Source organism: Dermochelys coriacea, chromosome 7 (assembly GCF_009764565.3).
Source record: "Dermochelys coriacea isolate rDerCor1 chromosome 7, rDerCor1.pri.v4, whole genome shotgun sequence".
Taxonomy (NCBI): domain Eukaryota; kingdom Metazoa; phylum Chordata; order Testudines; family Dermochelyidae; genus Dermochelys; species Dermochelys coriacea.
The window spans coordinates 56,087,405-56,113,928 of record NC_050074.1 but is presented as its reverse complement, the minus strand read 5'-3'; the positions used below and the strand labels follow the sequence as shown (position 1 = coordinate 56,113,928).

Genomic DNA, 26,524 nt, shown 5'->3' with positions numbered 1-26,524 from the left:
TCTTCCCGGGAGGAACAGCACTGGTGGCCTGAATATAGCAAGTACCCAAATCTCTATGGCAGTAGTTCCTGAACTGTGGCCAATGGCCCACCTGTGGCTTGCTGAGCCCTTGCTGGTAATATGGGGCTGGCTCAGTTCCTTTTTTTTCAGCTGTTCAGTAGCATTTAAGAGTGGGATTTTCCAAAATACCGCAGACCAGTCCCAGGGAAAAGCTGTAAATCGCTCCGATACAGCTGGAAATCCCACCCCAAATATGTCATTTTCCTGGTACTCCCATTCCATGGTGACAGGTTTCAGAATAGCAGTCGTGTTAGTCTGTATTCGCAAAAAGAACGAGGAGCACTTGTGGCACCTTAGAGTCTAACAAATTTATTAGGGCATAAGCTTTTGTGCTAAAACCCACTTCAGCCGATGCATGCAATGGAAAATACAGCAGGAAGTGAGAGAGAGAGAGATACAGAGAACATGAACAAATGGGTGTTGCCATACCAACTCTAATGAGAGAAAAATTTTTTTTTCTCCTGCTGCCAGTAGCCCACCTTAATTGATGAGTCCCGTTAGAGTTGCTACGGCATCGCCCATTTGTTCATGTTCTCTGTATATCTATCCATCTTCCTACTGTATTTTCCACTGCATGCACCTGATGAAGTGGGTTTTAGCTCACGAAAGCTTATGCCCGAATAAATGTGTTAGTCTCTCAGGTGCCATACGTGCTCCTCGTTCCTTTCTATGTTGTTGTCCCAGGGCTGTTGTTCGATCAAGGCTTGGGTGACAGTCTCGGGGAGTGCGCCCAGCCTGTGTGCTGCAGGGTCCTTCTCCTGAGGCCTCAGCTTCCTTCCCAGGCGGTGGTCGCTGGGGCACGCTGTGACCTGGGCAGGTGGCTGCAGTTCCCCTCCCTGTGTGCCCAGGGCAAGGGTGGACCTCGGGGCCTGCTGGGGTGGTGGGAGGCCGCCAGGTTTGCCCCCCCCCCCCGAGGACACCTGGCTGGTGCATCCACCCCAGCCCGCTGGGGGTCGGTGGCCCACCTGAGCCGGGCCGGGAGAGGAGAATTTCACTTCCCTGCCGGAAAGGGGCAAAGTTCAGGCCGGGGCCCTTCGCTCAGGCTGCAGGAGTCCGGGCCCAGAGTGGCGCCGCCCTGCAGCAAGGGCAAGGGACCGCCTGCCCTCGGGCTCCCTGCTCGGCCCCGACCGGCCTCCCCCGGGGGCGAGGCTCTGCGGGGACCGCGGCAGGGGAGGCTCCGCCCCGGCGGGTCCCGTGGCGCAGGAGGCCGGGCTCCGGAATCCCCGGGAGGCGGGGGCAGAGACGGGACTTTCCTGGGCCAGCCGGAGCGAGGAACCGCTGGAGCCGGAGGGTGAGTCTGCGGGCCTTGGCTCCGGCTCCGGCTCCGGGCAGGGGGTCAGGGTGCTGGACTGGTGTCTGGGGCAGGTGTGTAGGGAGAGGTTGTTGGGGGGCAGGGTGGAGTGTGGGAGGAGATCAGGGTGCTGGTTTGGCACCTGCATGGAGGGGGGTGGGTCAGGGTGTTGGTTTCGCACTGCGAGCAGGTGTGTGTGTGTGTGTCTAGGGGTGGGGGGTGGATCATGGTGCTGGACTGGTATCTGCATATGGGGGGGTGCTAGGGGTCAGGGTGGGGTGGATCAGGGTGCTGGCCTGGCATCTGGGGCAGGGGTTGTATGTGGAGGCGTTGTTGAGGGTCAGAGTGGGGTGTGGGAGTGCATCAGGGTGCTGGCTTGGCATCGGGGGTAGGGGTGGGCGCATTTGGGGGGTCAGGTGACTAGTTTGGCACCTTGGGGAGGGGTGCAGATTACTTTTTTTTTCCCACCAAATGCATCCGATGAAGTGAGCTGTAGCTCACGAAAGCTTATGCTCAAATAAATTTGTTAGTCTCTAAGGTGCCACAAGTACTCCTTTTTTTTTTTTTTTTTTGAGATTACTTTTGGATTCTTTCCTTCATTTCCAGCTATTGTCCAAGCGTGTAACAAATCCCTTTTGTTGTTATCTCGTTCCTGGCCAGTTAGTTGGCGGTCTTGCCTTTCGTTTCCACTGCTGTCATGCTTGTGCGTGTTCCGTGTTCTAGCTAAATTTGCTTCCTCCCAGAGTCCCCTTTCTCCATGCACTCTGTGTTAGATTAAGAAGCATTTCTCTGTCTCCATCTCTTTCCTCACTCTGAATGCAGGCTCCTCCCTCTCCCAGTTCGCACTGGCCTTTCTGACTAGTCCTCTGTTCACTGAGTCTGTATTTACTGAAGGTCTGCCTGTGTCCTCTATGTTCTAGTGTGCTAAAGTATTGGCTAGTGTTAACCTCTGGTTAGTGCCTGGGACAGACTAGATTGCGGGCCCAGCAGTACAGTGTAGTGTTTTGTTTCCTTGGGAATCTTAGGTCTGACTTGATATTGTCTAGGGTTCTGTGTCAGGTCTGGCCTTGAGTGGGGTTTCAAGCTCCGTTGTGCTGGAGGTTGATAGTGTTGACATTGTTCTGCACAATGTCTGGTGAGATGCCATTATGGGGTCCTGCACTGATTCTATTCGCGATTCCAGGCCAAATGAGGTCAATTCACAAGTAGAAAGAATGGTTTTGTATCAGCCAGCCCTGCAAACTCAGCCCGGGCTCTGAGAACCACGCTGGGATCATTTCAGCTCCTGTATCAAAAGGATCTGTGGGTACACTTGTGGATCCCTGTTGGTCTCGATGGACAAGCACAAGTCTATCTAATTGGAATTCAGCCCTCAGCTCTGCTAATGATGCACAAGGAAGAGCGCACAGTTCTCCCTCCTGTAGCTGTGTTGGCTCTGCAGGGCAGGCAGCAAAGGCAGGCTTGTGCTCCCCAGGGTTTTGCCAGCACCCTCTTGTGCTGTGCTGTGCGTGTGTGTGTGGGGAGGGCGTTGGGTGCATGTGCTGTTTTGGTTGCAGTTGTGCCAGAAGCGGAGGACCCCTTTTGTGTGCGCTGACAAGCTAACCCTAGTTCTGCCGTCACTGGAAGCGTTCCTGCGTGCAGAGGAATTGCAGAATTGCACATGTAGAGGTGAGGATTAGTCCTATCCAGTCAGTTGCTATCAAGGTTGGGGTCCAGGAGTGGAATGGGGTGAATTACGAAGTCTTTCTAGGGCTGACTGTAGGGGTCTATTGATCTCCTAGGGGCAGGAAAGCTCACCTTGCTTTGTCCTGCCTCACTGGGAGGTGTTCATCATCTGGTCTGGGTTTGAGCTGGTGAAGTAGAACTTCATCTGGTGGTGGTGGCTTTTGGGCTTGCTCTGGAAGTTCCTAACATTTTCATCTCTATGGACTTGAAGGTCCTTTGTCACCCTAGGTCTGGGGTATGTCTTGGATCCCTTGTCGGGCTCTCCTGGGTGAGCCAGGGTGACAAGGCACGGTGTTTAGAAGGCAGTTTATCTTTGAGTCTTTCAGTGGCAGGCTTGCATTTGGGACTGAGAAGAGTTTGGGGAGGCTGCAGGTGGCTTGGCTTGAGAAGGTTTGAGGGGCTTCATTCCTATCTCTCTCCTGGTTTCAAGGCACCTGGTGTCTGTCTCTAGCACTCCTGCGGCTGATGGATTGGTATATGGCTTTAATTATGGTCCTATGTTTTGTGTCTGATCCCATGTTGTAACAGTTGAAAGTATAGCCTGGGGTGCCAGACTGCTTCTCAGGTCTCTGAGCTTGTGGTTTGCAAGGGGGGAGAATCTGAGCCTGTGACTTGCCCTGGGTGTTTTTGAGGCCAGAAGTTTCTCTCCTTGCTGGAAAGGAGTAGAATGTCCACCCTTCTCTTTGAGTGAGTCGCTTCTGGAACCACACTTGTTGGGGAGGGGCCTGCAGTGCCCTTGGTAGCTGGTGGGGAGAAACACCCCAAGCTTCCTGAATAGCAGCCCAGCAACCCCTTCATGAAGAGTGATTGAAATTTGGGATTGGGATATCCTGTGGCCAACCTGGAAATGAAACAGTCCTCGAGAATCAGGGACACGTGATAACTTGGCAGGATGCTGGATCTAGGGAAATGAAGGAGCTGCTCCGGATGGGGCAGGGAGAGCTGTGATAAATTCCACAGATGGCATGGCTGAGGGTGGCAAACCCTGGTGATCATACATGTGGGTGGGTGGGCTTGGGGTGAATGCATCACCCACGTGCCATAGGCATTAGCCGAGAGGCAGAGCTGAAGTAGGAAGAGCTGAGGGAAACAGCTCAATACTCTCCCTTCTCTAGGGCCCCTTTGTGCCCAAAGAGCTGTGCAAGCTCCACTGAAGAACAGCCACTGCCCATGAGGGAATAACCCCTTGTGGACCCCCACCCCTGGTGGTGTTTCGGGGAGATGGACCTTGTGCAATGGCCTTGATTAGTATACTGCATGCATCGGGGGACGGAGTGGTCTGTGGCTGCACTGGGGAGGGGTAAATGACTGTGCATCTGTTCCTGGGGGGTTGTGAAAAAGCTGGGGCATTACTGCACTGGGAGGCTGGGCAGAGAAGGGGGCTGTGATTCTGCCCAGGAGCAGTGGGTTGGGGTTCACTAATGGTTACAAGTGAGGCCTGTGCCAGAGTTTTGACAGACTCCCTAGACAACAGGGCAAAGGAGGAAATTCCTAAGAGCAACATGCTGTAGCCTTCGCTGGACAAGCTACTAGAGCAGGGGTGGGCAAACTTTTTGGCCTGAGGGCCACATCTGGGTATGGAAATTGTATGGTGGGCTGTGAATGCTCATAAAATTGGGGGTTGGGGTGCAGGAAGGGGTGAGGGCTCTGGCTGGGGGGTGCAGGCTCTGGGATGGGGCTGGGGATGAGGGTTGGGGTGGAGTGCTCAGGGCTGGGACCGAGGGGTGTGGAGAGCAGGAGGGGGATTAGGGCTGGGGCAGAAAGTTGGGGCATGGGAGGGGGTCAGGGCTGCAGGATCTGGGCAGCGCTTACCTCAAACAGATCCCGGAAGCAGCAGCATGTCCCTCCTCCAGCTCCTCTGTGGAGGCATGGCCAGGTGGCTCTGCGCGCTGCCCTGTCCCAGGCGCCATCCCTGCAGCTCCCATTGGCCCGTGACCCTGCTCCCTGGTGGGAGCTCGAGGGCCAGATTAAAATGTCTGAAGAGCCGGATGTGGCCTCCGGACCATAGTTTGCCCACCCCTGTGCTAGAGCTTAATGCACTGAGGGCTTGTCTACACTACCTGCTGGATTGGCGGGCAGTGATCGATCCAGTGGGGTTCGATTTATCACGTCTAGTATAGACACGATAAATAGACTGCTGAGTGCTCTCCCGTCAACTCCAGTACTCCACCAGAACGAGAAGCGTAAGCGGAGTCGACAGGAGAGCGTCAGCTGTCGACTTACCGCTGTGAAGACACCGCAGTAAGTAGATCTAAGTATGTCAACTTCAGCGATGCTATTCACATAGCTGAAGTTGCATATCTTAGATCAATGCTGCGCGGTACTGTAGACAAGCCCTGAGAGTGAGAAGGAAAGGGGAGAAACCGAGAAAGAAGCAGGCTGATATGAGAGAGGGGTGTAGACTGAGCCTGGTGCTAGGAGCCTGCATTCTCAGCCTGGCTTTAACACCTGCTCCTCTGTGGCCTCAGGCAATTCAAGGCCTTGACTTCCCTGCTCACTGAAAGGGTTTAATACTGCCCGATTCCACAGGAGGGTTGCAAGTTGATTCCCAGTTTGTAACATGTCTTGAATCTGGAAAGAGCTGTCTACTTGCTAAGCACTCATAGTGAAGGTACTGTCCCTGGTCCCCATGAATGCATGCCAGTCGGCAGGCTCGGATGGAGTCGCCCTGGAGGGCTCCAGGGACTAGCTCAAGTAGTATTGACTCCACTGGTGACTTGTGAACACGTGGAGGGTGGGTGAAGTTCCGGGGATGGGGAAAAGGCAATCCTAGAGCCAGTGGTCAGAGAAATTCAGGGGGGACGATGGTAGTAGGGAGAACAGATAATGGAACAATCTGTTTTAATAAGTCAATGAACAAAGCTGGTGATTTATAAGTAAAATAATTGGAGGATTAAAAAGTAGGCAGCATGGATTTGTCAGAACAAATGAAACTTCTGTCTGTGAATGGACGGAGAATTTAGGGAATGCTTTAGGCACAGTGAATGTCTGCTGTAATCAGGTCCCCTTACGTGCTCCTGTGGTGAGGGGAGGGTTTGACTTTTCTGCAGTGGAGGGCTTTCATCTCCTTTTTATCAGGTCAGGGGATCTCTCCTTGCCACACTTTCATGGTAAATCAATATTCTTCTTTGAGTGTCGGTCCCTGTGGGTATTCACGATAGGCTTGCACATGCGCTCCATACACCCACGACTGGAAGAATGATCACTAGCTGTGTTTGTGCCCTGCACCTTCTTGTGTGCTGAGCCGAGGGCATAAGGGGTGCTGTGGACCGCCTGCCTCTCCAGTTCTTTCTGCCGCTCGTGGCTCAAGATGGAACTCCAACAACTGTCTGCAGCTTCTCTAGCATTTGTGCCTCTTCCCAGCCTAGTGTTTGGAGGGACGACAAGCATAGAGAGTGCTTGGAGGAAGTCCAATCCAGCCTCAGTAATAGCAGAAAGCTGTCCACTTCACAGTATAGTGTTTTCTCATGGAAGAGATTATCAAGCTGGTGCCAGCACTGCCACAAAGCTCCACGGAACACTTCTACCATCTTAAATTATCTCCTCTCCTTGAAATCTTTGGGTTTGCCCATTAGCTCATTGCATGTGCACCTGGCAGCAATCAATGCTTTCCATGCTCCCATCCTACAACCGTGAGATTTCTGAGAGGTCTTGTCAGAACCTTCCCTTCAATATTGGCATTAGCTCCTAACTGGGATGTTAACCTAGTGCTGCTGGCTCTTATGAATCTGCCATTTGAGCCATTGGCCTCCTGCTCCCTTCTCTGTCTATCCCTGAAAGTAGCCTTCCCAATGGCAATCACTAGGAGAACAGGGGAGCTTGCAGTTCTTATTAACTTGTTCGTAGGGAAAGAACAAGTTAAAAATTACTTAGATAAGTTAGGTGTCTTCAAGTTACCAGGGCCAGATGAAATGCATCCTAGAATATTCAAGGAGCTGACTGAGGAGATATCTGAAGCATTAGCGATTGCCTTTGAAAAGACATGGAAGATGGGTGAGATTCCAAAAGACTGAAAAAGGGCAAATATAGTGCCAATCCATAAAAAGGAGAATAAGGACAACCTGGGGAATTACAGACCAGCTTAACTTCTGTACCCAGAAAGATAATGGAGCAAATAATGAAGCAATCAATTTGCAAACCTAGATGATGCTAAGGTGATAAGTAACAGATCCAAGTCAGCGTGGATTTGTCAAGAACAAATTGTGTCAAACCAACCTGATAATTTTCTTTGACAGGGTAACCAGCCTTGTGGATAGGGGTGCAGCAGTAGATGTGGTATATCTTGACTTTAGTAAGACTTTTGATGTTATCTCGCATAGACCTTCTCATAAACGAAGTAGGGAAATACAACCTAGATGGAGCTACTCTAAGGTGGGTGCATAACTGGTTGGAAAACCGGTTCCAGAGAATAGTTATCAGTGATTCAGAGTCAAGCTGGAAGGGCATAACGAGTGGGTCCTGCAGGGATCAGTTCAGGGTCCGGTTCTGTTCAATATGTTCATCAATGATTTAGATAATGGCAGAGAGAATACACTTATACAGTTTGAGGACTATACCAAGCTGGGATGGGTTAAAAGCACTTTGGAGGATAGGATTAAAATTCAAAATAATCTGAAGAAATGGTCTGAAGTAAATGGGATGAAATTCAATAAGGACAAATGCAAAATACTCCACTTAGGAAGGACCAATCAGTTGTACACATACAAAATGGGAAATGACTGCCAAGGAAGGAGTACTGCAGAAAGGGATCTGGGGGTTATAGTGGATCACAAGCTAAATATGAGTCAACAGTGTAACACTTGCAAAAAAAAGCAAACCTCATTTTGGGATGTATTAGCGGGAGTGTTGTAAGCAAGACACGAGAAGTAATTTTTCCACTCCGCTCCACACTGATTAGGCCTCAGTTGGAGTATTGGGTCCAGTTCTGGGCATCGCATTTCAGGAAAGATGTGGACAAATTGGAGAAAGTCCAGAGAAGAGCAACAAAAATGATGAAAGGTCTAGAAAACATGACCTGTGAGGGAAGATTGAAAAAATTAGGTATGTTTAGTCTGGAGAAGAGAAGACTGAGGGGGGGACATGATAATAGTTTTCAAGTACATAAAAAGTTGTTACAAGGAGGAGGGAGAAAAATTGTTCTCTTGAACCTCTGAGGACAGGACAAGAAGCAATGGGCTTAAATTGCAGCAAGGAGGGTTTAGGATGGACATTAGGAAAAACTTCCTGTCAGGGTAGTTAAGCACTGGAATAAATTGCCTAGGGCAGAGGTTCTCAAACTGTGGTCCGTGGACCACCAATAGTCCATGAGCTCCATTCAGGTGGTCCGCGGACAGTTCCCTCTAAGGTGCATGCCTGGGCAGCTGCACACGAGAGAATGAAGGGCCACCCACCCAATTAGTGTAGGCGCGACTCCACTAATTAGGTGCCTGGACCCTGGAGAAGATGCACATGTAAGGTGAGGTGCTGGCCTTGATGGGAATAGGGAGTAGGTGGGAGGGGCAGTGGGGTGAGAAGAGGGGATGTGGGGAATTTAGGACGTGCAGGGCTGTGGTGGCCAGAGAAAGAGGCAACTTTCCCCAGCTTCAGGGCTGCGGCTGCCGGGGAGAGATGGTCCTCCTTCCCAGCCCCAGCTCAGGGGCTGTTGTGGTGGGGGAGAGAGGACACATCCATCGCATTAGAAAGGTAAGTCTACGGATATGAAAATGTGAGTTGTGTGCTTTTATTTGTTGAACAAAAAAAGTTCATTAAGTTTATTTTATATAGCACTTTTATCCAAAGCGCTTTATAATAGTTAGCTAACGGTACAAACAACATTTGGAAAGATCATTAAGTGGTCCACTGAGACCCTCAGCAATTGGTCCACAAAAAAAAGTTTGAGAACCATTGGCCTAGGGAAGTTGTGAAATCTCCGTCATTGGAGATTTTTAAGAGCAGGTTAGACAAACACCTGTCAGGGATGGTCTATAATACTTAGTCCTAATACTATAATACTTAGCATGCAGGGGACTGGACTAGAAGACCTCTTGTGGTCCCTTCCAGTCCTACAATTCTGTGATGGACCCTGTATGGTATTCCATATGGATAAAGTGTCCCTAAGGGTATATCCCAAGTTCATCACAAAGGTTCTCTCTGAATTCCACCTGAATCAGTCCGTCCATCTGCCAGTATTCTACCAGAAACCTCATGCCACCGGGAAGTTCCCCTATGCAGGGGACTAGACTAGATGACCTCTCAAGGTCCCTTCCAGTCCTACAATTCTATGATCCTAAGTTAGGAAACTTCATTCCTGGGATGTTTGGCACAGTGGTCTTCACACCCTCGTCATCAGTGAGTACTGCAGTGAATACCCATGGGGAGCACACATCTGAGAGAACTCCAGTTACTATAAAATAAGTAGCTTTCCCTTTCCCATGAAAAACATTGAATGCAGTCATTCTTGGTGTCCAAGTGGGATCCTGTCAGGTCTGTGCTGCTCCTGTACTTGTTGTTAGTTATTGCATGAACTCTTTGGAGGACAGAGTAAAGGGTTGGCCAGGTGAATCTGTGTAGGATAGCTTGAAAATACGGCAGGATGCTGATAAGTAAGACATGAGCTGAGATCAGTGATAATACATCCAGTAAAGATAAATGGTGCGGAGGCCCCATAGGAGGGGTAAGATGCACAGATAGGAGAGGAATAGCTAGTTCTACGCATACGTTGGGTACTTCAGCAATGAATCTGGGACTGTGCATCATCCCCTGTGTCTGTGTCTCTGAAACATCCATCCCTGTAGCCTCTGGGTGCTCTTACGGTATACATCTCGTGCATGGGATGCATTCCACTCCCTCCTGGGGGATGATAAACTGTATGAGTCAGCATGTTGAGAAGCTGCTGCAAAAATATTACCTGGAATACAGGGTCATATTCATAGGAACTGCAAGTGTGAAACAGTTAATCAGCTTTACTTGGCACTGGCAGGCCCTTAATTGGAGCTGTGTGTTTGGTTTTGGACAGTCAGAGCAGCAATTGGTGTGCTGTCCTGCAGAGGGTGCTATGTGGCTGTCGGGCTCTCAGTTGCCCTGCCAGCTCTCCCAAGGGGCTCCAGGCGCTTGCTCTATCTGTGCAAAATAGGCCAGGGAAATGAAATTCTTCTGGCAAGTTTGATGATGTAGCTCTCGGCACCTGTATCGTACCCAGAACTCAGTAGCTGGACTCCTGGCTCTCTGCATTCTCCATGCCTAGGAGCTCACCCCAGCCTCAAAATGTGTATCTTACCAGAGGTAAAAAGTCACTTTGCAGGTGGATGGGGAGGAAAATTGCTTACAAAGAGAAGTAACTAGATAGTATACGTCTGGGAAGCTGAGACCAGGAGATCAAGGACAGGAGATGGCACATCAGGCACCAGATGGAAAAGGATGCTGCTCCAGGCTGCATATCATCTTCTGGTTTTGTAGTCTCTTCCATCCTGAAGGAACCCAAAGTGCTTACACAGGCTGCATCACTGAAATCCAACCATTTCTAGCGTGTAGCGCAACCCTACCCTTGTTTTCTGTAGAACAGCAAATGGAGGTCTCTGGCCTTATCTTCAAGGAGCACCATGGCCTGGGCCCAGGGTATTTAAAAGAGCGTAAAGTGCCAGATGAAGATGGTGGTTGACAACCTGGCTCCTCTGGCACAGTGGAACTCTCTACAATAAGGGTAAAGCTTGTCTGTGCAGGATCTAGACTTTTTCCAAGGCTGGCCCAAGACTGTGGAACAAACTCCCCCGGGATCTAAGGACCATCCGAAACGCCCCCACCTCCTGCTCCAAGAGCCAGGTGTGTTTCTTTGACCTGCCTTCTCTAACATGGAGCAATACGTGTGTGTAGATGATAAAATATTCCAAAAGAATATTCCACGGCACACAACTACGTGACAGATGTTAGTACTTCACTCAGTGCACTGCTGGAAGGCGCTCAGGAGAATCTCTGTAGAATAAAACAACGGATGGGGGAAATCCTTTCCCCAAGGACATTGGTGCAACCCACCCACTATCCTTTATGAAAAATGCCAGCGGTCCTTTAATTTCCATACAGCGCAGACAGCCTATCAGCCTATGGATCAGGCAGTCAAGCCTGTTGTCTCCCCCAATTTCAGAGCAAGGTGAGGAGGTGGCCATAATATGCTACCCCGTGCTCTGTGGCACCCCTAAGCTTCTGTTGAGCAGCCGCTGAGTCTCAGGCTTGCTTTGTGATGCTGGAGTCTGCCTGCAGCCAAATAGCCCTGATCCTTCTCAGACTCCTGATTGCATCCCCAGAGGTTTCTACAGAGGTCCCCTCCTCATTAGCAGCATCTCCAGTAACACAGACACAGGTAACTAACCGCTTTCATGTTCTCTCCACAGGTACCAATGCGGAGAGTGGACCAGATGATATGTCTGGGGGGAGAAAGCAGAAGGAGACTCCGCTGGTTGGGAGGCATGAGGTGCGATGTCCTGAGGTTGGGGGTTCCACGACCACCACTCCCAAGAGGAGAAGGCGGGTGGTGGTGGTCGGGGACTCTCTCCTCTGGGGGACTGAGTCATCTATCTGCCGCCCTGACCGGGAAAACCGAGAAGTCTGCTGCTTGCCAGGGGCTAAGATTCGTGATGTGACGGAGAGACTGCCGAGACTCATCAAGCCCTTGGATCGCTACCCCTTCCTGCTTCTCCACGTGGGCACCAATGATACTGCCAAGAATGACCTTGAGCGGATCACTGCGGACTACGTGGCTCTGGGAAGAAGGATAAAGGAGTTGGAGGCGCAAGTGGTGTTCTCGTCCATCCTCCCCGTGGAAGGAAAAGGCCTGGGTAGGGACCGTCGAATCGTGGAGGTCAACGAATGGCTACGCAGGTGGTGTCGGAGAGAAGGCTTTGGATTCTTTGACCATGGGATGGTGTTCCATGAAGGAGGAGTGCTGGGCAGAGACGGGCTCCATCTTACGAAGAGAGGGAAGAACATCTTTGCCAGCAGGCTGGCTAACCTAGTGAGGAGGGCTTTAAACTAGGTTCACCGGGGAAGGAGACCAAAGCCCTGAGGTAAGTGGGAAAGCGGGATACCGGGAGGAAGCACAGGCAGGAATGTCTGTGAGGGGAGGGCTCCTGCCTCATACTGGGAATGAGGGGCGATCAACAGGTTATCTCAAGTGCTTATATACAAATGCACAAAGCCTTGGAAACAAGCAGGGAGAACTGGAGGTCCTGGTGATGTCAAGGAATTATGACGTGATTGGAATAACAGAGACTTGGTGGGATAACTCACATGACTGGAGTACAGTCATGGATGGTTATAAACTGTTCAGGAAGGACAGGCAGGGCAGAAAAGGTGGGGGAGTAGCACTATATGTAAGGGAGCAGTATGACTGCTCAGAGCTCCGGTACGAAACTGTGGAAAAACCTGAGTGTCTCTGGATTAAGTTTAGAAGTGTGTGCAACAAGAGTGATGTCATGGTGGGAGTCTGCTATAGACCACCGGACCAGGGGGATGAGGTGGATGAGGCTTTCTTCCGGCAACTCACGGAAGCTACTAGATCGCATGCCCTGATTCTCATGGGTGACTTTAATTTTCCTGATATCTGCTGGGAGAGCAATACAGCGGTGCATAGACAATCCAGGAAGTTTTTGGAAAGCGTAGGGGACAATTTCCTGGTGCAAGTGCTAGGGGAGCCAACTAGGGGGAGCGCTTTTCTTGACCTGCTGCTCACAAACCGGGTAGAATTAGTGGGGGAAGCAAAAGTGGATGGGAATCTGGGAGGCAGTGACCATGAGTTGGTTGAGTTCAAGATCCTGACGCAGGGAAGAAAGGTAAGCAGCAGGATACGGACCCTGGACTTCAGGAAAGCAGACTTTGACTCCCTCAGGGAACAGATGGCCAGGATCCCCTGGGGGACTAACATGAAAGGGAAGGGAGTCCAGGAGAGCTGGCTGTATTTCAAGGAATCCCTGTTGAGGTTACAGGGACAAACCATCCCGATGAGTCGAAAGAATAGTAAATATGGCAGGCGACCAGCTTGGCTTAATGGTGAAATCTTAGTGGATCTTAAACATAAAAAAGAAGCTTACAAGAAGTGGAAGGTTGGACATATGACCAGGGAAGAGTATAAAAATATTGCTCGGGCATGTAGGAAAGATATCAGGAGGGCCAAATCGCACCTGGAGCTGCAGCTAGCAAGAGATGTCAAGAGTAACAAGAAGGGTTTCTTCAGGTATGTTGGCAACAAGAAGAAAGCCAAGGAAAGTGTGGGCCCCTTACTGAATGAGGGAGGCAAGCTAGTGACAGAGGATGTGGAAAAAGCTAATGTACTCAATGCTTTTTTTGCCTCTGTTTTCACTAACAAGGTCAGCTCCCAGACTGCTGTGCTGGGCATCACAAAATGGGGAAGAGATGGCCAGCCCTCTGTAGAGATAGAGGTGGTTAGGGACTATTTAGAAAAGCTGGACGTGCACAAGTCCATGGGGCCGGACGAATTGCATCCGAGAGTGCTGAGGGAATTGGCGGCTGTGATTGCAGAGCCCTTGGCCATTATCTTTGAAAACTCGTGGCGAACGGGGGAAGTCCCGGATGACTGGAAAAAGGCTAATGTAGTGCCCATCTTTAAAAAAGGGAAGAAGGAGGATCCTGGGAACTACAGGCCGGTCAGCCTCACCTCAGTCCCTGGAAAAATCATGGAGCAGGTCCTCAAAGAATCAATCCTGAAGCACTTAGAGGAGAGGAAAGTGATCAGGAACAGTCAGCATGGATTCACCAAGGGAAGGTCATGCCTGACTAATCTAATCGCCTTTTATGATGAGATTACTGGTTCTGTGGATGAAGGGAAAGCAGTGGATGTATTGTTTCTTGACTTTAGCAAAGCTTTTGACACGGTCTCCCACAGCATTCTTGTCAGCAAGTTAAGGAAGTATGGGCTGGATGAATGCACTATAAGGTGGGTAGAAAGCTGGCTAGATTGTCGGGCTCAACGGGTAGTGATCAATGGCTCCATGTCTAGTTGGCAGCCGGTGTCAAGTGGAGTGCCCCAGGGGTCGGTCCTGGGGCCCGTTTTGTTCAATATCTTCATAAATGATCTGGAGGATGGTGTGGATTGCACTCTCAGCAAATTTGCGGATGATACTAAACTGGGAGGAGTGGTAGATACGCTGGAGGGGAGGGATAGGATACAGAAGGACCTAGACAAATTGGAAGATTGGGCCAAAAGAAATCTAATGAGGTTCAATAAGGATAAGTGCAGGGTCCTGCACTTAGGATGGAAGAATCCAATGCACCGCTACAGACTAGGGACCGAATGGCTCGGCAGCAGTTCTGCGGAAAAGGACCTAGGGGTGACAGTGGACGAGAAGCTGGATATGAGTCAGCAGTGTGCCCTTGTTGCCAAGAAGGCCAATGGCATTTTGGGATGTATAAGTAGGGGCATAGCGAGCAGATCGAGGGACGTGATCGTTCCCCTCTATTCGACACTGGTGAGGCCTCATCTGGAGTACTGTGTCCAGTTTTGGGCCCCACACTACAAGAAGGATGTGGATAAATTGGAAAGAGTACAGCGAAGGGCAACAAAAATGATTAGGGGTCTAGAGCACATGACTTATGAGGAGAGGCTGAGGGAGCTGGGATTGTTTAGTCTGCAGAAGAGAAGAATGAGGGGGGATTTGATAGCTGCTTTCAACTACCTGAAAGGGGGTTTCAAAGAGGATGGCTCTAGACTGTTCTCAATGGTAGCAGATGACAGAACGAGGAGTAATGGTCTCAAGTTGCAATGGGGGAGGTTTAGATTGGATATTAGGAAAAACTTTTTCACTAAGAGGGTGGTGAAACACTGGAATGCGTTACCTAGGGAGGTGGTAGAATCTCCTTCCTTAGAGGTTTTCAAGGTCAGGCTTGACAAAGCCCTGGCTAGGATGATTTAACTGGGACTTGGTCCTGCTTTGAGCAGGGGGTTGGACTAGATGACCTTCTGGGGTCCCTTCCAACCCTGATATTCTATGATTCTATGATCTCTTTGTAGTGCTTCCGTGCAACAGGGCTGGCTGGTTGGACTGTGGAAGAGTTTGGCAAGGCTCGTAGACTCGGGAGTGAAAGTGCAGCTACAGGGCCCCACGGTGGCCATGCATTCAGGGCAGCCTGTGGTTAGACCTTGAGCAGAGGGAAAATCTCCTTGAAAAGTTTGTCCTCCCTTTGACTTCTGAAGAAAATGAGTCATTGACTGTGCAATCCCCTTCCTTACCCTCACTCTCCCCCACGCACCCAAAATCCCCAGAGTGGGACCTGCCAGCAGCCAGTGATTCAGAAATTCATGGTATGAGAGCACTGAAGAATCAGAAACATGCCCCTATTGCTGAATGGTGGGGAGAAACCAATCTGGAAAAGGACTAGATGGTGCTGGGGGCTCCACTTTGATCCTGGCCCACATCTGCAGTACCACTTCCTGGCCATTCACATCTCTGATGGTTTCTGTCCCATGGGCAGGACTTGAGCTCCGTCGCTGGCAGTGGCAGCAGAAGCCAAGGGCCGAGCTCGCCGTGGAGACCAACTCTTTCCTCACCCTGCATACGGAGGGGAGAGTCACTGGCACAGGGTGTGGGGGAAGTTTGTCCTGCTGCTGCCCCGGCTGTACCTATTCTAGGCTTAGACCGAGACCCTCTATTTCCAGCTCTGCACTCTTCAGCAGCACTGACTTGCTGTTAATACCCCCTCCTCCATGGCTGGTTTAGATGTGACCAGTTCTGAGTGTCTCGACTCTGACTGTCCGGAAGCAGGAGTTGTTAAGGGGGTCGTGTCTGAAGGGGAGGGAGGACGACCAGGACCTGGCTTGGAAGAGGACTGGCTGTGGTGGACTGTCCCAGTGCTTAGAATGGGGTGAGGGGGGGACAGTGGCAGTGGTGCAAAGGATGGGGCCACGGGCAGGTGGCTTTGGAGCAAGGCCACTTTTTGGGGAGGGGGAGCAGTGCCAGTTAGCTCTGAGCACAGAGGGTGTTCTCTCCATATGAAGCTATTGACAGCAGGTCTCAGGGAGGATTTGAGCTGCACCCTGCCCCGCGCCCCCCGCCCCTCCTGAGCTCAAGGTCAGTTGCATGTACATAGGGCTGGTCTGAGATGTGTTCTTAGCAGTCTTGTGTTGTGTTACCTTGCAAGGCTTCTGTGTCTTTGGAGGGGCAGTTCATGGGGAAGGGACCTGTGGAGCTGGGCATCAGAAGGCGTTATCCCTGTTGCCTTTCATCTCCAAGGATCCCAAAACACTTGACAATCTCGCTACCTCTGAAATGCAGCCACCTCTGGGGTGGAGGGGCCCGCCAGCTGGAACGTAACACGCTGCACACCAGCCGGAGAGAAGAGGGGACTTAGGTGGAGGAGGCAGGGGCAAACCCATGATGCGATAGAAAGGGCCATGGAATCTTTGCTGGGCTCTCCGGCAGAGCCTGGTGCTGGGATAGCTACTCAGAGCAGAAGCGAGAGTTGGCAGTGGGGAAAGCAGGCAGGCTGCTGGAGTTTCCAGCCTAAGGCAGGGCCAACCCCATCTCTGTCTCTGCAGAGGCCTTGGAGTGACTGACTGATTGTGAATCTCTTGCCGCTCGAGGTGAAAACTCCCTCCGTTTCAGAAGGATAGGAAATGGTTTGCATAGCCCTCCCCAGCACCGCCCCCTGGGGTACACAGTCAGCCTGGCAACATTGTGGCAAGCTGGCTATTCCTTTGGACTGGCACCTGACTAAAGGGTGTGTGTGTGGAGGGGCTTAGAGACTGTGGAGTGTGTGCAGGGGAATCAGTGTTCCAGACTGGCACCTGACTAAGGGGTGTGTATGTGTATGTGTGGAGGGGCTCAGATTGTGTGTGTGTGTGTAGGTGTTCACAGACTTTGGGATGTGTGCAGAGGAGTCAATGTTCCGGACTAGCACGCGACTAAGGTAGGGGTGTGTGTGCACATGGAGGGGCTCAGACTGTGTGTGGAGGAGAGTCAGTGTGTGATTAGTGTAAACAGTGGGGTGGCGTTCGGTGTGTATGTGGGGTGAGGGTAACTGGAGGGATGAGTTGCAGCATGTTGTGAATAGGGCAGGGGTGGGAGGGAGTCAGGGAATGGTGCATTTTTGGAGGGGGGGAGTTTTAGGGCAGTGTGTGTGTCAGGGTCAGAGGAGTCTGTGTGTGCAGGGGTTAGTGTGTATGATGGAGGAGGAGTTGGGGTGTGTGTAGGAAGGCTGGGGGGAGTCTGGGTACATGTGAGTATGGGGGTGTGGAGGGAGCCTTTCTGGCTGAGGAGTGGGGGAAGTTAGTGGGGTGGCTGGGAGGGGGAGGAGTTCAGGAGGTACTGGAGAGTTGCCCCTCAGGGCAGGCAGTGGAGAGTTGGCAGGGTGCCAGGGGGATCTGGGTTGGGGGAGTTGGCAGGGTGCGCGGGGGGGGGAATCTGGGTAGGGAGAGTTGGCAGGGTGCCCGGGGGGGAGCTGGGTAGGGGGAGCTGGCAGGGTGCCCGGGGGGGATGTGGGTTGGGGGAGTTGGCGGGGTGCCCGGGGGGGAGCTGGGTAGGGGGAGCTGGCGGGGTGCGCGGGGGGGATGTGGATTGGGGGAGCTGGCGGGGTGCGCGGGGGGGGAGGTGGGTTGGGGGAGCTGGCGGGGTGCGCGGGGGGGGATCTGGGTGGGGGGGAGCTGGCGGGGTGCGCGGGGGGGGGAGCTGGCTGGGAGCGGGAGGAGTCGGTGGGGTGCTGGGAGGTGCCAGAGCCAGGGACAGGCAGCGGGGAGTCCAGGGGTCTGGTTGGGGGGCAGGGGGACTCAGTGGGAACGGGACGAAGGGGCCTGGCTGGGGGTCCGGGAGTGGGGAGTCCAGGGGTGCTGTGGGGCGGGCGGGGGGGTTAGCAGGAGTCGGGCCGGGAGACCGGGCGGGGGCGGGGCGGGCCGGTGACGCGCGGGCCCGTCATTTCCAGCCCCGGGCTGGGTTTCTAGGGACTTTCCGGGCGGCGCGGCCCCAACTTTCCTGCCCCCCCGCCCCGCGCCCCCCCCGCCCCGCTCAGCGCTCGCCTCTCTCGCAGGCCCGGCCCCGGCCCCGGCCCCGGCCCCGCAGTGCAGCCCGGCTCCGCCATGGACGAGCCCTACAACGCGGTGAGTCCCGGCCGCCTCCCCGCTCGGCCCGGGGGGTCCCGCTCGGGCCCGCTGTGGGCTGGTGGAGGCGGGCTCGGGAGACGGGCTCGCTTAGGCCCGCCCTGGGGTGGGGGGCTGGGGCTTGGCCGGGGGTGGGGGGCTCGCTGGGGCTGGCTCTGGTTTGGGGGGAGGGTCTCGCCTGGGGTGGGTATTGGGGTGTGGCCCCCCAAATGGGTTGCATCTGGGTTGGGGCTGGCACTTCAGTGCCTGGCTCAAGGGAGGGGCCCCCCCCCCTTGCTCTGCCGTGTGGGGGTGCACCCTCCTCCCTGCACCCCAGGTGCCAGCAGGGTCTCACTCTCCGCTCTCCCCCTCTCCTTCTCCACAAAGTGCCTGGATGGGATCGACTATGACGACTTCCAGTTCAGCTCCCACATGATGGAGCAGAAGGAGCCGCTGATGGAGACGGGTAAGGCCCTGGCCCAGCGCTCGCTCAGGGCGGTGCGTGTGCTGTGAGCTGTGAGCTGCCTCATTCCAAGCGCCTCACTCACAGACACAGAGCGCAAGGAGCACAGGGAGAGGGGAATTCCCGAGGAGCTGGCTCACTCAAATCGTTTCTCAGGCCGACCAGGATCCTGGGTCAGAGTGACAGGGAGTGAATTCTGCTGGGAGCGGCAGGAATTCCCCACGGAGCCTGCTGTGCGTGGCTGGCTGCAGTCTCACGCATGGGGTTGGCCTGCAATCAGTTCCTGGGGGTCCCCAACCCTCCCTATGTGATCTTAGGGCTCTTGTGAGTGGGGAGGCCTGGTCCGTCTCCTTCCCTCCTCAGCACGGCTCTTACCCCGCCATTAATGCTGCTTCCAGAAACAATGTTACCCCACAGCTGCTGTGGGACCCCTCCCTGGCTCTGCCATAGGGCACGGTGAACAGACTTCACCTCCAGCATTGACCCTGCCTCCCCCTCAGCCACCGTTGGGTTTTAAACCCTTGGCACCCATATGCAGACACGCATTCTTCACTTGGTGTCTTTCCTTTCTCTTTTCCAGCTGAAGGTCCATATCTCATCATCATTGAGCAGCCCAAACAGGTGAGGATTCTGTGGGCCATCTCTCACTGGGTAGCTGTGAGCTCCCCACAGGCAGCACCTCCTCACTTATTCCCCACAGTGCCTCCTTCTAGAAGAACCTGGGGTGGGAGTAGCTGTGAGTTCCCCTGGCTCGTGCTCTCACGCCATTCCCCCCCGGGGGTCAGTAATGTGTGTATTAGGTTGGTAACTCGACTGTCTGTAGCATGAAATGCGGGTTTTTCCCCGATTGCCCAGCGTGTGGGGGCTATTTGGCTGCGCGGCTCTGCAGTGCAGTGACCTGGTGTTCTGGTTCTGCAGCGCGGGTTCCGGTTCCGGTACGGCTGTGAAGGCCCCTCACATGGTGGGCTGCCCGGAGCATCCAGTGAGAAGGGACGCAAGACTTACCCCACTGTCAAGGTGAGTGTCATGCCTGTAGGAGATGGTGCTGCTCTGCGCAGCTGTGGGTACCTGGGGTTACCCGCAGCATCCTGTCTGCATGTGCAGAGGTGACTGCTCTGGGGCTTTGAGGAGGCATGTGAGTCTCTGTGGAGATATTAAGAAAGCCCTGTATGTTCGTGGTGCTGAGGACAGGACTTGTTCCTTCCCCGAGGGGCTTGCAAGAGGTTGAAAGGGAGTGTGACCCTGGGGGAGCTGTCAGCAGAGGCAGTGCTGTAACAAAGCAGGGTGGTGATCCCAGCAATAGAATGCCATGGGGAGGGAGGTTGCAGGCCTGTGTACCATGCTTGCCAGGGAGAAATGCTCTGCCCTCCTCTCATCCCCCTTCTTCCATCAGATCTGCAACTACGGAGGCGTGGCACGGATCGAGGTGGACTTGGTGACCCACAGTGACCCTCCACGAGTGCACGCTCACAGCCTGGTGGGGAAGCAGTGCAATGAGGCTGGCAATTGCATCGTGACCGTGGGACCTAAGGACATGACGGCACAGTACGTACTGGTGCCTAAGGCTGGGGAAGGCTTGCTTGGGCACCTGGCCAGAAGCCTGTCTGTGACTGAGTGGGTACCAGGTGGTGTCAGTGTTACTCTGATTGTCTCTGTTACACTGTTGTGCTGAGCAGATAGAGCAGCTGTCCTCAGCACCACTCCATCCCTGTGGGATCTCCTCTGGCTCTTAGCTTGGCATCCTCTGTAGGTGTCCTGATGGCTAGCAGCGACGGTAATACATTCCCTGGACTTCACTTCTCGTGCTTTGCACTAGGTAGCCCTTGAGCCCCATCCCTCTGCTTTCTAGCCAGTGCCTTATCCACCTTCACAAATGCCTAGCCCACGTGGAAAGGGCTTATCCGCTAATCCGTCGCATGAAACTCCCTGGCAAACCTTGTGCCATTGCCGAGGCAGGTAGAGCTCATAGCTGGCTGGAGCTGTCTTTCCTCACAGCTGGGCCAAAGCAGGGGCTATATGTGTGGTTCTCCTGGATATTAAGCTGCTTGGTTTCTAGCCCTAGTAGCTTTATTAAAAATCCAGTTCATGGCTTGTCTACAGTCTACCTGCACTAGCCTGCGCCCTGTTGACACACGTTAACAGTTTCTTAGAGTGCTTTGATCTGCTCCTCTTTGAATCGGGACTAGATCAAAGCACATTAGTGGACTGGACAAGGACTGTTAGACCTGCAGCAGGCTAGTGTGGATTAGATTCAGATGCCTTTGTCTAACTCGATCTGCATCCCTCCCAAATCAGTGCTGTGTCCTCATACTTGCCAGGAGTATGACCTCACTCGCAGACCTGCATGTCTAATCTCCACACCAAGTAAAGCTACTGACTGTCTGGCCTTTCCTTAGAATGCCACTGTCTGTACACTGGCGTCAGACTGACTCTTTCCCAACTGCTTTGGATGCTCCCTTAAATAGCCATCTCCTTGCTCCCCAATCTCCTATCTTGCCCTGAACCCACTGGCTACCCAGTGCTTTACCTCCCTTTGTCTTCTTTAGCTTTGTTTCAATGACTGGCATCCACCTCTCCCCCTCCTGCTATAGCTGGTGGGCAGGCTGCTCCTCCCCACTCTCCTGTGTTCGCTCTCTGATTGTCCCTTGGGCTCCTCTCTCTCAGATTCAACAACCTTGGGGTGCTCCACGTGACCAAGAAGAACATGATGGAGATCATGAAGGACAAGCTGAAGCAGCAGAAGATACGCAATAGAAATCAGGCACTGACAGGTGAAGGCTCTTCCATGGTGGAGCCAGCTGCTCTGGGCACAGGCAGCAAGGAAGGGTGCCCAGTAGGACTGAGAGCCGCAGGACAGGCTGCAGGGAATTGCAGGGGGGGAGGGAAGAGTAGAGGAAGGCTGTGGGGGACATGGGTCTGGCGTATGTTGCAAGGAGGGAAGGGCTAGGGAATCAAGGTCGGGGGACCAAGAAATGGGTTGTAGAGGATCTACTGACTCTGGAGATCTGGAGTGGGCCTGACCCCGTGCACAGCCTGCAGGGCAGCTGCACAGGCTCGGGGGTGGGCTGATACAGCCTGCAGGAGGGATGCATTGGTGTAGGCTGTGTACCGGTGTGGGAGAGGGAGGGCTCTGGGGGCTCTGAGCCAGAGTCCTTTCCTGTTGCCAGGCGGTCTGTAACCCAGATTTCTGCTCCCTCTCTCATGCAGAGTCTGAGCTGCGTGAGATTGAGGTGGAGGCGAAGGAGCTGAAGAAGGTGATGGACCTGAGCATCGTGCGCCTCCGTTTCACTGCCTACCTCCGTGACAGCAATGGGAACTTCACACTGCCCCTCAACCCTGTCATCTCGGACCCGATCCATGACAGTAGTAAGTGCTGGCGCTGGCCAGACCCAGTGGCACCTGCCGCTGCTCCAAACCGCAGCGGATTTAACGTGCTCAGCGCCTCCTGGAGGGAAAGATGCTGTGTGTGTACCTGGAACCCCCATGGCCCAGAACTGATCGTGGGCTCTGCTCAACCCAGCTTCCCTCTCACAGTGCAGGGAGTGGCCAGCAGGAAATGTGGCTAGTGCCCCCTCCCTAGCCTTACCAGGATAAGCAGGGAGCTACATTCAGGCTGGGGATCTCCTCAGGGCACGTCCTTGCTGGACCCTGAACTTGCCCACTGAGTGGGCAGCCGGAGCAGGGTGTGTCCTTGTTGGGAATCCTCATTTGGCAGCTTGGTGGAGCATTTCCCTTGAACCCACTAATTTGAGCTAAGGGGTGTTTCCCTTGGGCTGTGTTGCCAGTGGGTGGGCTCAATTGTGGCAAGTGGGTGCCTGTTCTCCCCAGCACCCCTGATGGGAGCAAGGAACTGCTCCCTGTGGGGCATACTGGGGGGAAGGGAGGATGGTGGATGAGTCACAGATCAGGAACTTTGCCATGACTCATGTTTGACTCTTTGGAGATTTCCCTGACACTCTCTCCCCGTTCCCACCCCTCCCCACTGTATTACTGCCGTGCATCCCCAGGACTGGGCAGTGCCTTTGCTGAGCTCTAAACACTTTCCTGCTCCACAGAGTCACCTGGGGCTTCCAACCTGAAGATCTCACGGATGGATAAGACGGCTGGTTCGGTGCGGGGAGGGGACGAGGTCTACTTGCTGTGCGATAAAGTTCAGAAAGGTAAGGAGCCTGCTAGCAGCCAGTTGGGTTCTTTGCTGTCATTCTTCCCCCCCCGCCACCCAAAAGCCACCTGGGTGTGCTTATGTGCTGCTCCTTCTGGGGGTGGTGAGCGAGTTATTGTGCGTGGTCTCGGGCTCTCTCAGCACCCCGTGTTTTGGTAGGATGCTCTGAGGAACTCCCTCTTCCCTGTCTGGCTGAGCCTTTTGTGGAGCCAGACTGGCTGGACAGCAGACTGAGTCTTGGGTCGATGACCAGGTGGGGGCAGGGTGGGTGAGCTGAGAGAACCCAGAGGCAGAGGCAGTGGGGGAAGATGCATGTGTTTCCGACCCGGCCTGCCAGGGATAGGGGGTGCAGCCTGAGATGGATCGGGTTGTGAGGAGAGAGCCCATCTGAACCATGTAGTTATTTAACATAACCCCACGATGGGCGTACCTCTGCCCCGTGCCCCTGGGAGCACGATGTCTCCAAGGCCTGCAGTTACTTGGAGCCATTTTCATTCATCCTTGCCGAAGCTTGCCTCATAGACCAGGCTGCTCTGGGGCTGGTGTTTGGGGTCAGGGCCGTGTGGTGCCTTGCACCTGGGGAAACAGAGGAGGACAAGGATAGTGGCTAGGGAATACTGAGCTGCTCTGGTTCTAAGGCAGCTGTGGGAGAGGTGGAGGAAGCAGAGTCCTTGAGCTGTGTGGGAGGAGTCAGGCTGGCTGGGCGCTGCCAGAGCCCCCATGGTAACTGCCCCCCTCTCCTCTCTTCCCCCAGATGACATAGAGGTGCGGTTCTACGAGGATGATGAGAACGGCTGGCAGGCCTTCGGGGACTTCTCCCCTACGGATGTTCACAAGCAGGTGCAGTGGGCCGGATGGGGGCAGGGCTGTTGTCTGCATGGAGTGTTGGGGAAGGGCCTTGTGCCACCTCAGTGGCATGAGGCTTTTGTGGTGGCAGGCACTTCGTTCTGCCTGCTGGGCTGGAGATGCATGATTGCCAGGGTGGTGGGATCCTGGGGGTGGCCAGGCTGTACTGCTGGGGTTGCCATGGGGAGTGTGGGGCTGTGAAGGTGGCACCAGTGCATAACTCCCTCTCCTGGGTTGCCTGCAGTACGCCATCGTCTTCCGCACGCCGCCCTACCATAAGCCCAAGATCGACCGCCCCGTCACTGTCTTCCTGCAGCTGAAGCGGAAGCGTGGGGGAGACGTGAGCGACTCCAAGCAGTTCACCTACTACCCAGTGGTGGAAGGTGAGTGGTGCTCGGTTGGTGGGGGGGCTCTCCAGGTTGACTTGGCTGGGCTTGGAGCCACTGTCTGCTTGCACTGAGCCCCGGGGAGGCCTGCAGCTGCCAGGGAAGTGCTGTCCCAGCACAGGTCAGGCTTGTTTCTGGCTCTGATCTTCCCCCATGTGTCTTGCCTGCAGATAAGGAGGAGGTGGAGAGGAAGCGGAAGAAGGTGCTGCCTCAGTTCCCCCAGCACTTTGGTGGGGGCTCGCACATGGGCGGGGCCGGCGGGGGAAGCGGTGGCTTTGGCTCCGGTGGAGGTGAGTTGAGCTGTTCCCCGCTGTGGGGAGCTATGGCAGGGCAAGTTACTCATCCCAGGCTGGCCTGGGAGACCCCAAACCTCCTGAGCTGCCTCAGAGCCAGCAGCAGCAGTATGTGGGGGGCTGGCATTCCCCCAGATCCTGCCTTTGTCACAGGTCTTTCCTTCTTGGTCTACAGGCGGAAATCTAAACTATCCATATTCCTCGGGGCTGACTTACAACAACATCTACTCATCTGGCCCCCACCCTGTGGGTGGCTACCAAGGGGGGGTGCAGATGACCAGGGCCACCAAGATGGAAGAGGAGGGGGATGGCGAGCACCTGCCTGTGGAGACTGGGAAGCAGCCCTGCCCTCCAGAGGAGAGCCACCGGCAGCAGCTGCATCACCATGGTATGGTGGGTGGGGAGACGGTGAGGGAAGGGCTGATCCCCGGGCTGGATTGATAGAGGGGTCTGAGGCACTCTGTGTGTGTTGCGGGGGTCGGGGGAGAGGTGTTCATAGGCTGTTGGCAGAATGGAGGACTGGCAATTTCAGTTAGGTGGGTGGCTCTTGCTGGTCCCTGAACTGTCTGTCCAGGGGCTGACTCCCGGCTTTGCTTTCCAGCCCAGCTCTGCAGCATGAGGATGCTGGCTCTGGCTCAGCGCAGCGCCCATGCCCTGCTGGACTACTCGGTCACTGCTGACCCACGCATGCTGCTGGCCGTGCAGCGGCACCTGGCCGCCTCCCAGGATGAGAATGGAGACACGTGAGTCCTCAGGGAATGGGGGTGGGGGGCTTGAGGACAGCACCAGCTGTGGAGGGCTCTGGTTTTGTGTGGAGGCTTGTGCTGGCCCTGTGCCATTACAGTTTTCGCACGATCCTTTCCACTCTCTCTCTGGAGACTCCCCAATGGACCCTGCTCCCTGGGAATGGGCAGATCCAGCTCTGGCCAGGACTCTACAGAGGCCTGCTCCGTCACGTGGGGTCTAGGCCAAGCCAGCTAGCTCCCTCTCCCCCAGGAGAAGACATGTCTCTCTGGCGCCTCCACATTGCTCCATAGCCTTGAGCCAGCTCCCTTTTTGGCTCAGGAAGCCAAAGCTCCTTCCACGCAGGGTGTGGGACCAGGTCATGTGGAATTAATTTCCTCCTGAAGCTGGGTAGGGCCACAGATGGTGGCTCAGGGCTCCATAGGGTGCAGGACCTGTGCAGTTTCACACGGATTGATGGTCACTGGGAGCAGGGATCTGCTGGGGCAGCCAGCATGGAGGAACAATGGGAAGGGAGTTCAGGGCTGGGGCATGCATGGGGCCTGGGGAGGGGGCATGCAGCCCAGCTGGGTAGCACAGTGCTGGCTTACCACAGTGAGTGGCTGCTGAGATGCTGCTCTGAGCTCGCCATCCCCTCCCTGCCCACAGGCCTTTGCATCTTGCCATCATCCATGAGCAGACGACTGTGATCGAGCAGCTGATCCAGGTCATCCTCAGCATCCCCAACCAGCAGATCATCAACGTGGCCAACCACTTGCAGCAGGTACAGTGACCCCATCTGCTCCCAAGGCATCTCCCAGGATTCCTGCCTTTCCCTTGATGATGAAGGGCTGTTGTGACCCTCTAGCTGGAGCCATCCTCTTCCCATCCCTCTGCTCGCAGAGCATGACCCCAAGCTCCCCAGGCCATGGCAGATCCTGCCAGAGGCCTGGCTTGCCAATGCCAAGAGCCCCATTCCTTCAAGCTGGCTGCCTCTGGGTGTGTTCCCCAGGGGAGGCAGGCTCTTTGGTCTGTAAACCACGTATCCCGGGTTGGGCTGCAACGCCCCCTGCTTGCCGGAGGGAGATCAGACTGCGTTGTCGGTGTTGAAGGTGTCAATGTGGTAAGCAGGCTGGGGGCTCCTGCTGTGAGAGCAAAGGGAGTGGGGCTGTCGGCTCGAGAGTATCCCGCTGGCTCTTGGCTCCCTGTTGAGCTGGCTGTTTTCCTCCCAGACTCCCTTGCACCTGGCAGTGATCACTAAGCAGCACCAGGTGGTGAGGTTACTGCTGCAGGCCCAAGCAGACCCCACCCTGCTGGATCGGTACGGCAATTCGCTGCTGCACCTGGCACTCCAGACAGGCGATGAGGCCATGCTGAAGACATTGCTGGGGCACCTGGACTCCTCCGGCCCCTGTCTGCTCAGCACACCCAATTATCATGGTGAGAGGGGACCCCGGGGCGAGGAGAGCTTGGGATGGGATGATACTGAGCAAAGGGCAGACTGGCTCTCAGCGGGGCTCTGC

General features: G+C 54.4%; 1 protein-coding gene across 5 annotated transcripts in view; it reads left to right on the top strand.

Moving 5' to 3' along the window:
• The first annotated feature begins 1,260 nt into the window (after window positions 1-1,260).
• Window positions 1,261-26,524, top strand: part of NFKB2 (nuclear factor kappa B subunit 2) — a 29,220-nt gene continuing 3,956 nt past the window's right edge. The window contains exons 1-16 of one of the 5 annotated variants that reach the window (XM_043518555.1): window positions 1,261-1,352; window positions 18,087-18,149; window positions 18,516-18,594; window positions 19,172-19,212; window positions 19,510-19,608; window positions 19,985-20,136; window positions 21,256-21,362; window positions 21,799-21,957; window positions 22,647-22,751; window positions 23,508-23,593; window positions 23,844-23,982; window positions 24,156-24,275; window positions 24,454-24,666; window positions 24,880-25,021; window positions 25,671-25,785; window positions 26,234-26,441. In XM_043518555.1, coding sequence (XP_043374490.1) covers window positions 18,129-18,149; window positions 18,516-18,594; window positions 19,172-19,212; window positions 19,510-19,608; window positions 19,985-20,136; window positions 21,256-21,362; window positions 21,799-21,957; window positions 22,647-22,751; window positions 23,508-23,593; window positions 23,844-23,982; window positions 24,156-24,275; window positions 24,454-24,666; window positions 24,880-25,021; window positions 25,671-25,785; window positions 26,234-26,441 — 1,786 coding nt within the window. In that variant the 5' untranslated portion in view covers window positions 1,261-1,352; window positions 18,087-18,128. Of the gene's footprint in view, window positions 1,353-16,746; window positions 16,968-17,936; window positions 18,150-18,515; window positions 18,595-19,171; window positions 19,213-19,509; window positions 19,609-19,984; window positions 20,137-21,255; window positions 21,363-21,798; window positions 21,958-22,646; window positions 22,752-23,507; window positions 23,594-23,843; window positions 23,983-24,155; window positions 24,276-24,453; window positions 24,667-24,879; window positions 25,022-25,670; window positions 25,786-26,233; window positions 26,442-26,524 lie in introns of those variants that run through there. The other 4 variants (XM_043518553.1, XM_043518556.1, XM_038410298.2 and 1 more) reach the window with 4 other exon arrangements.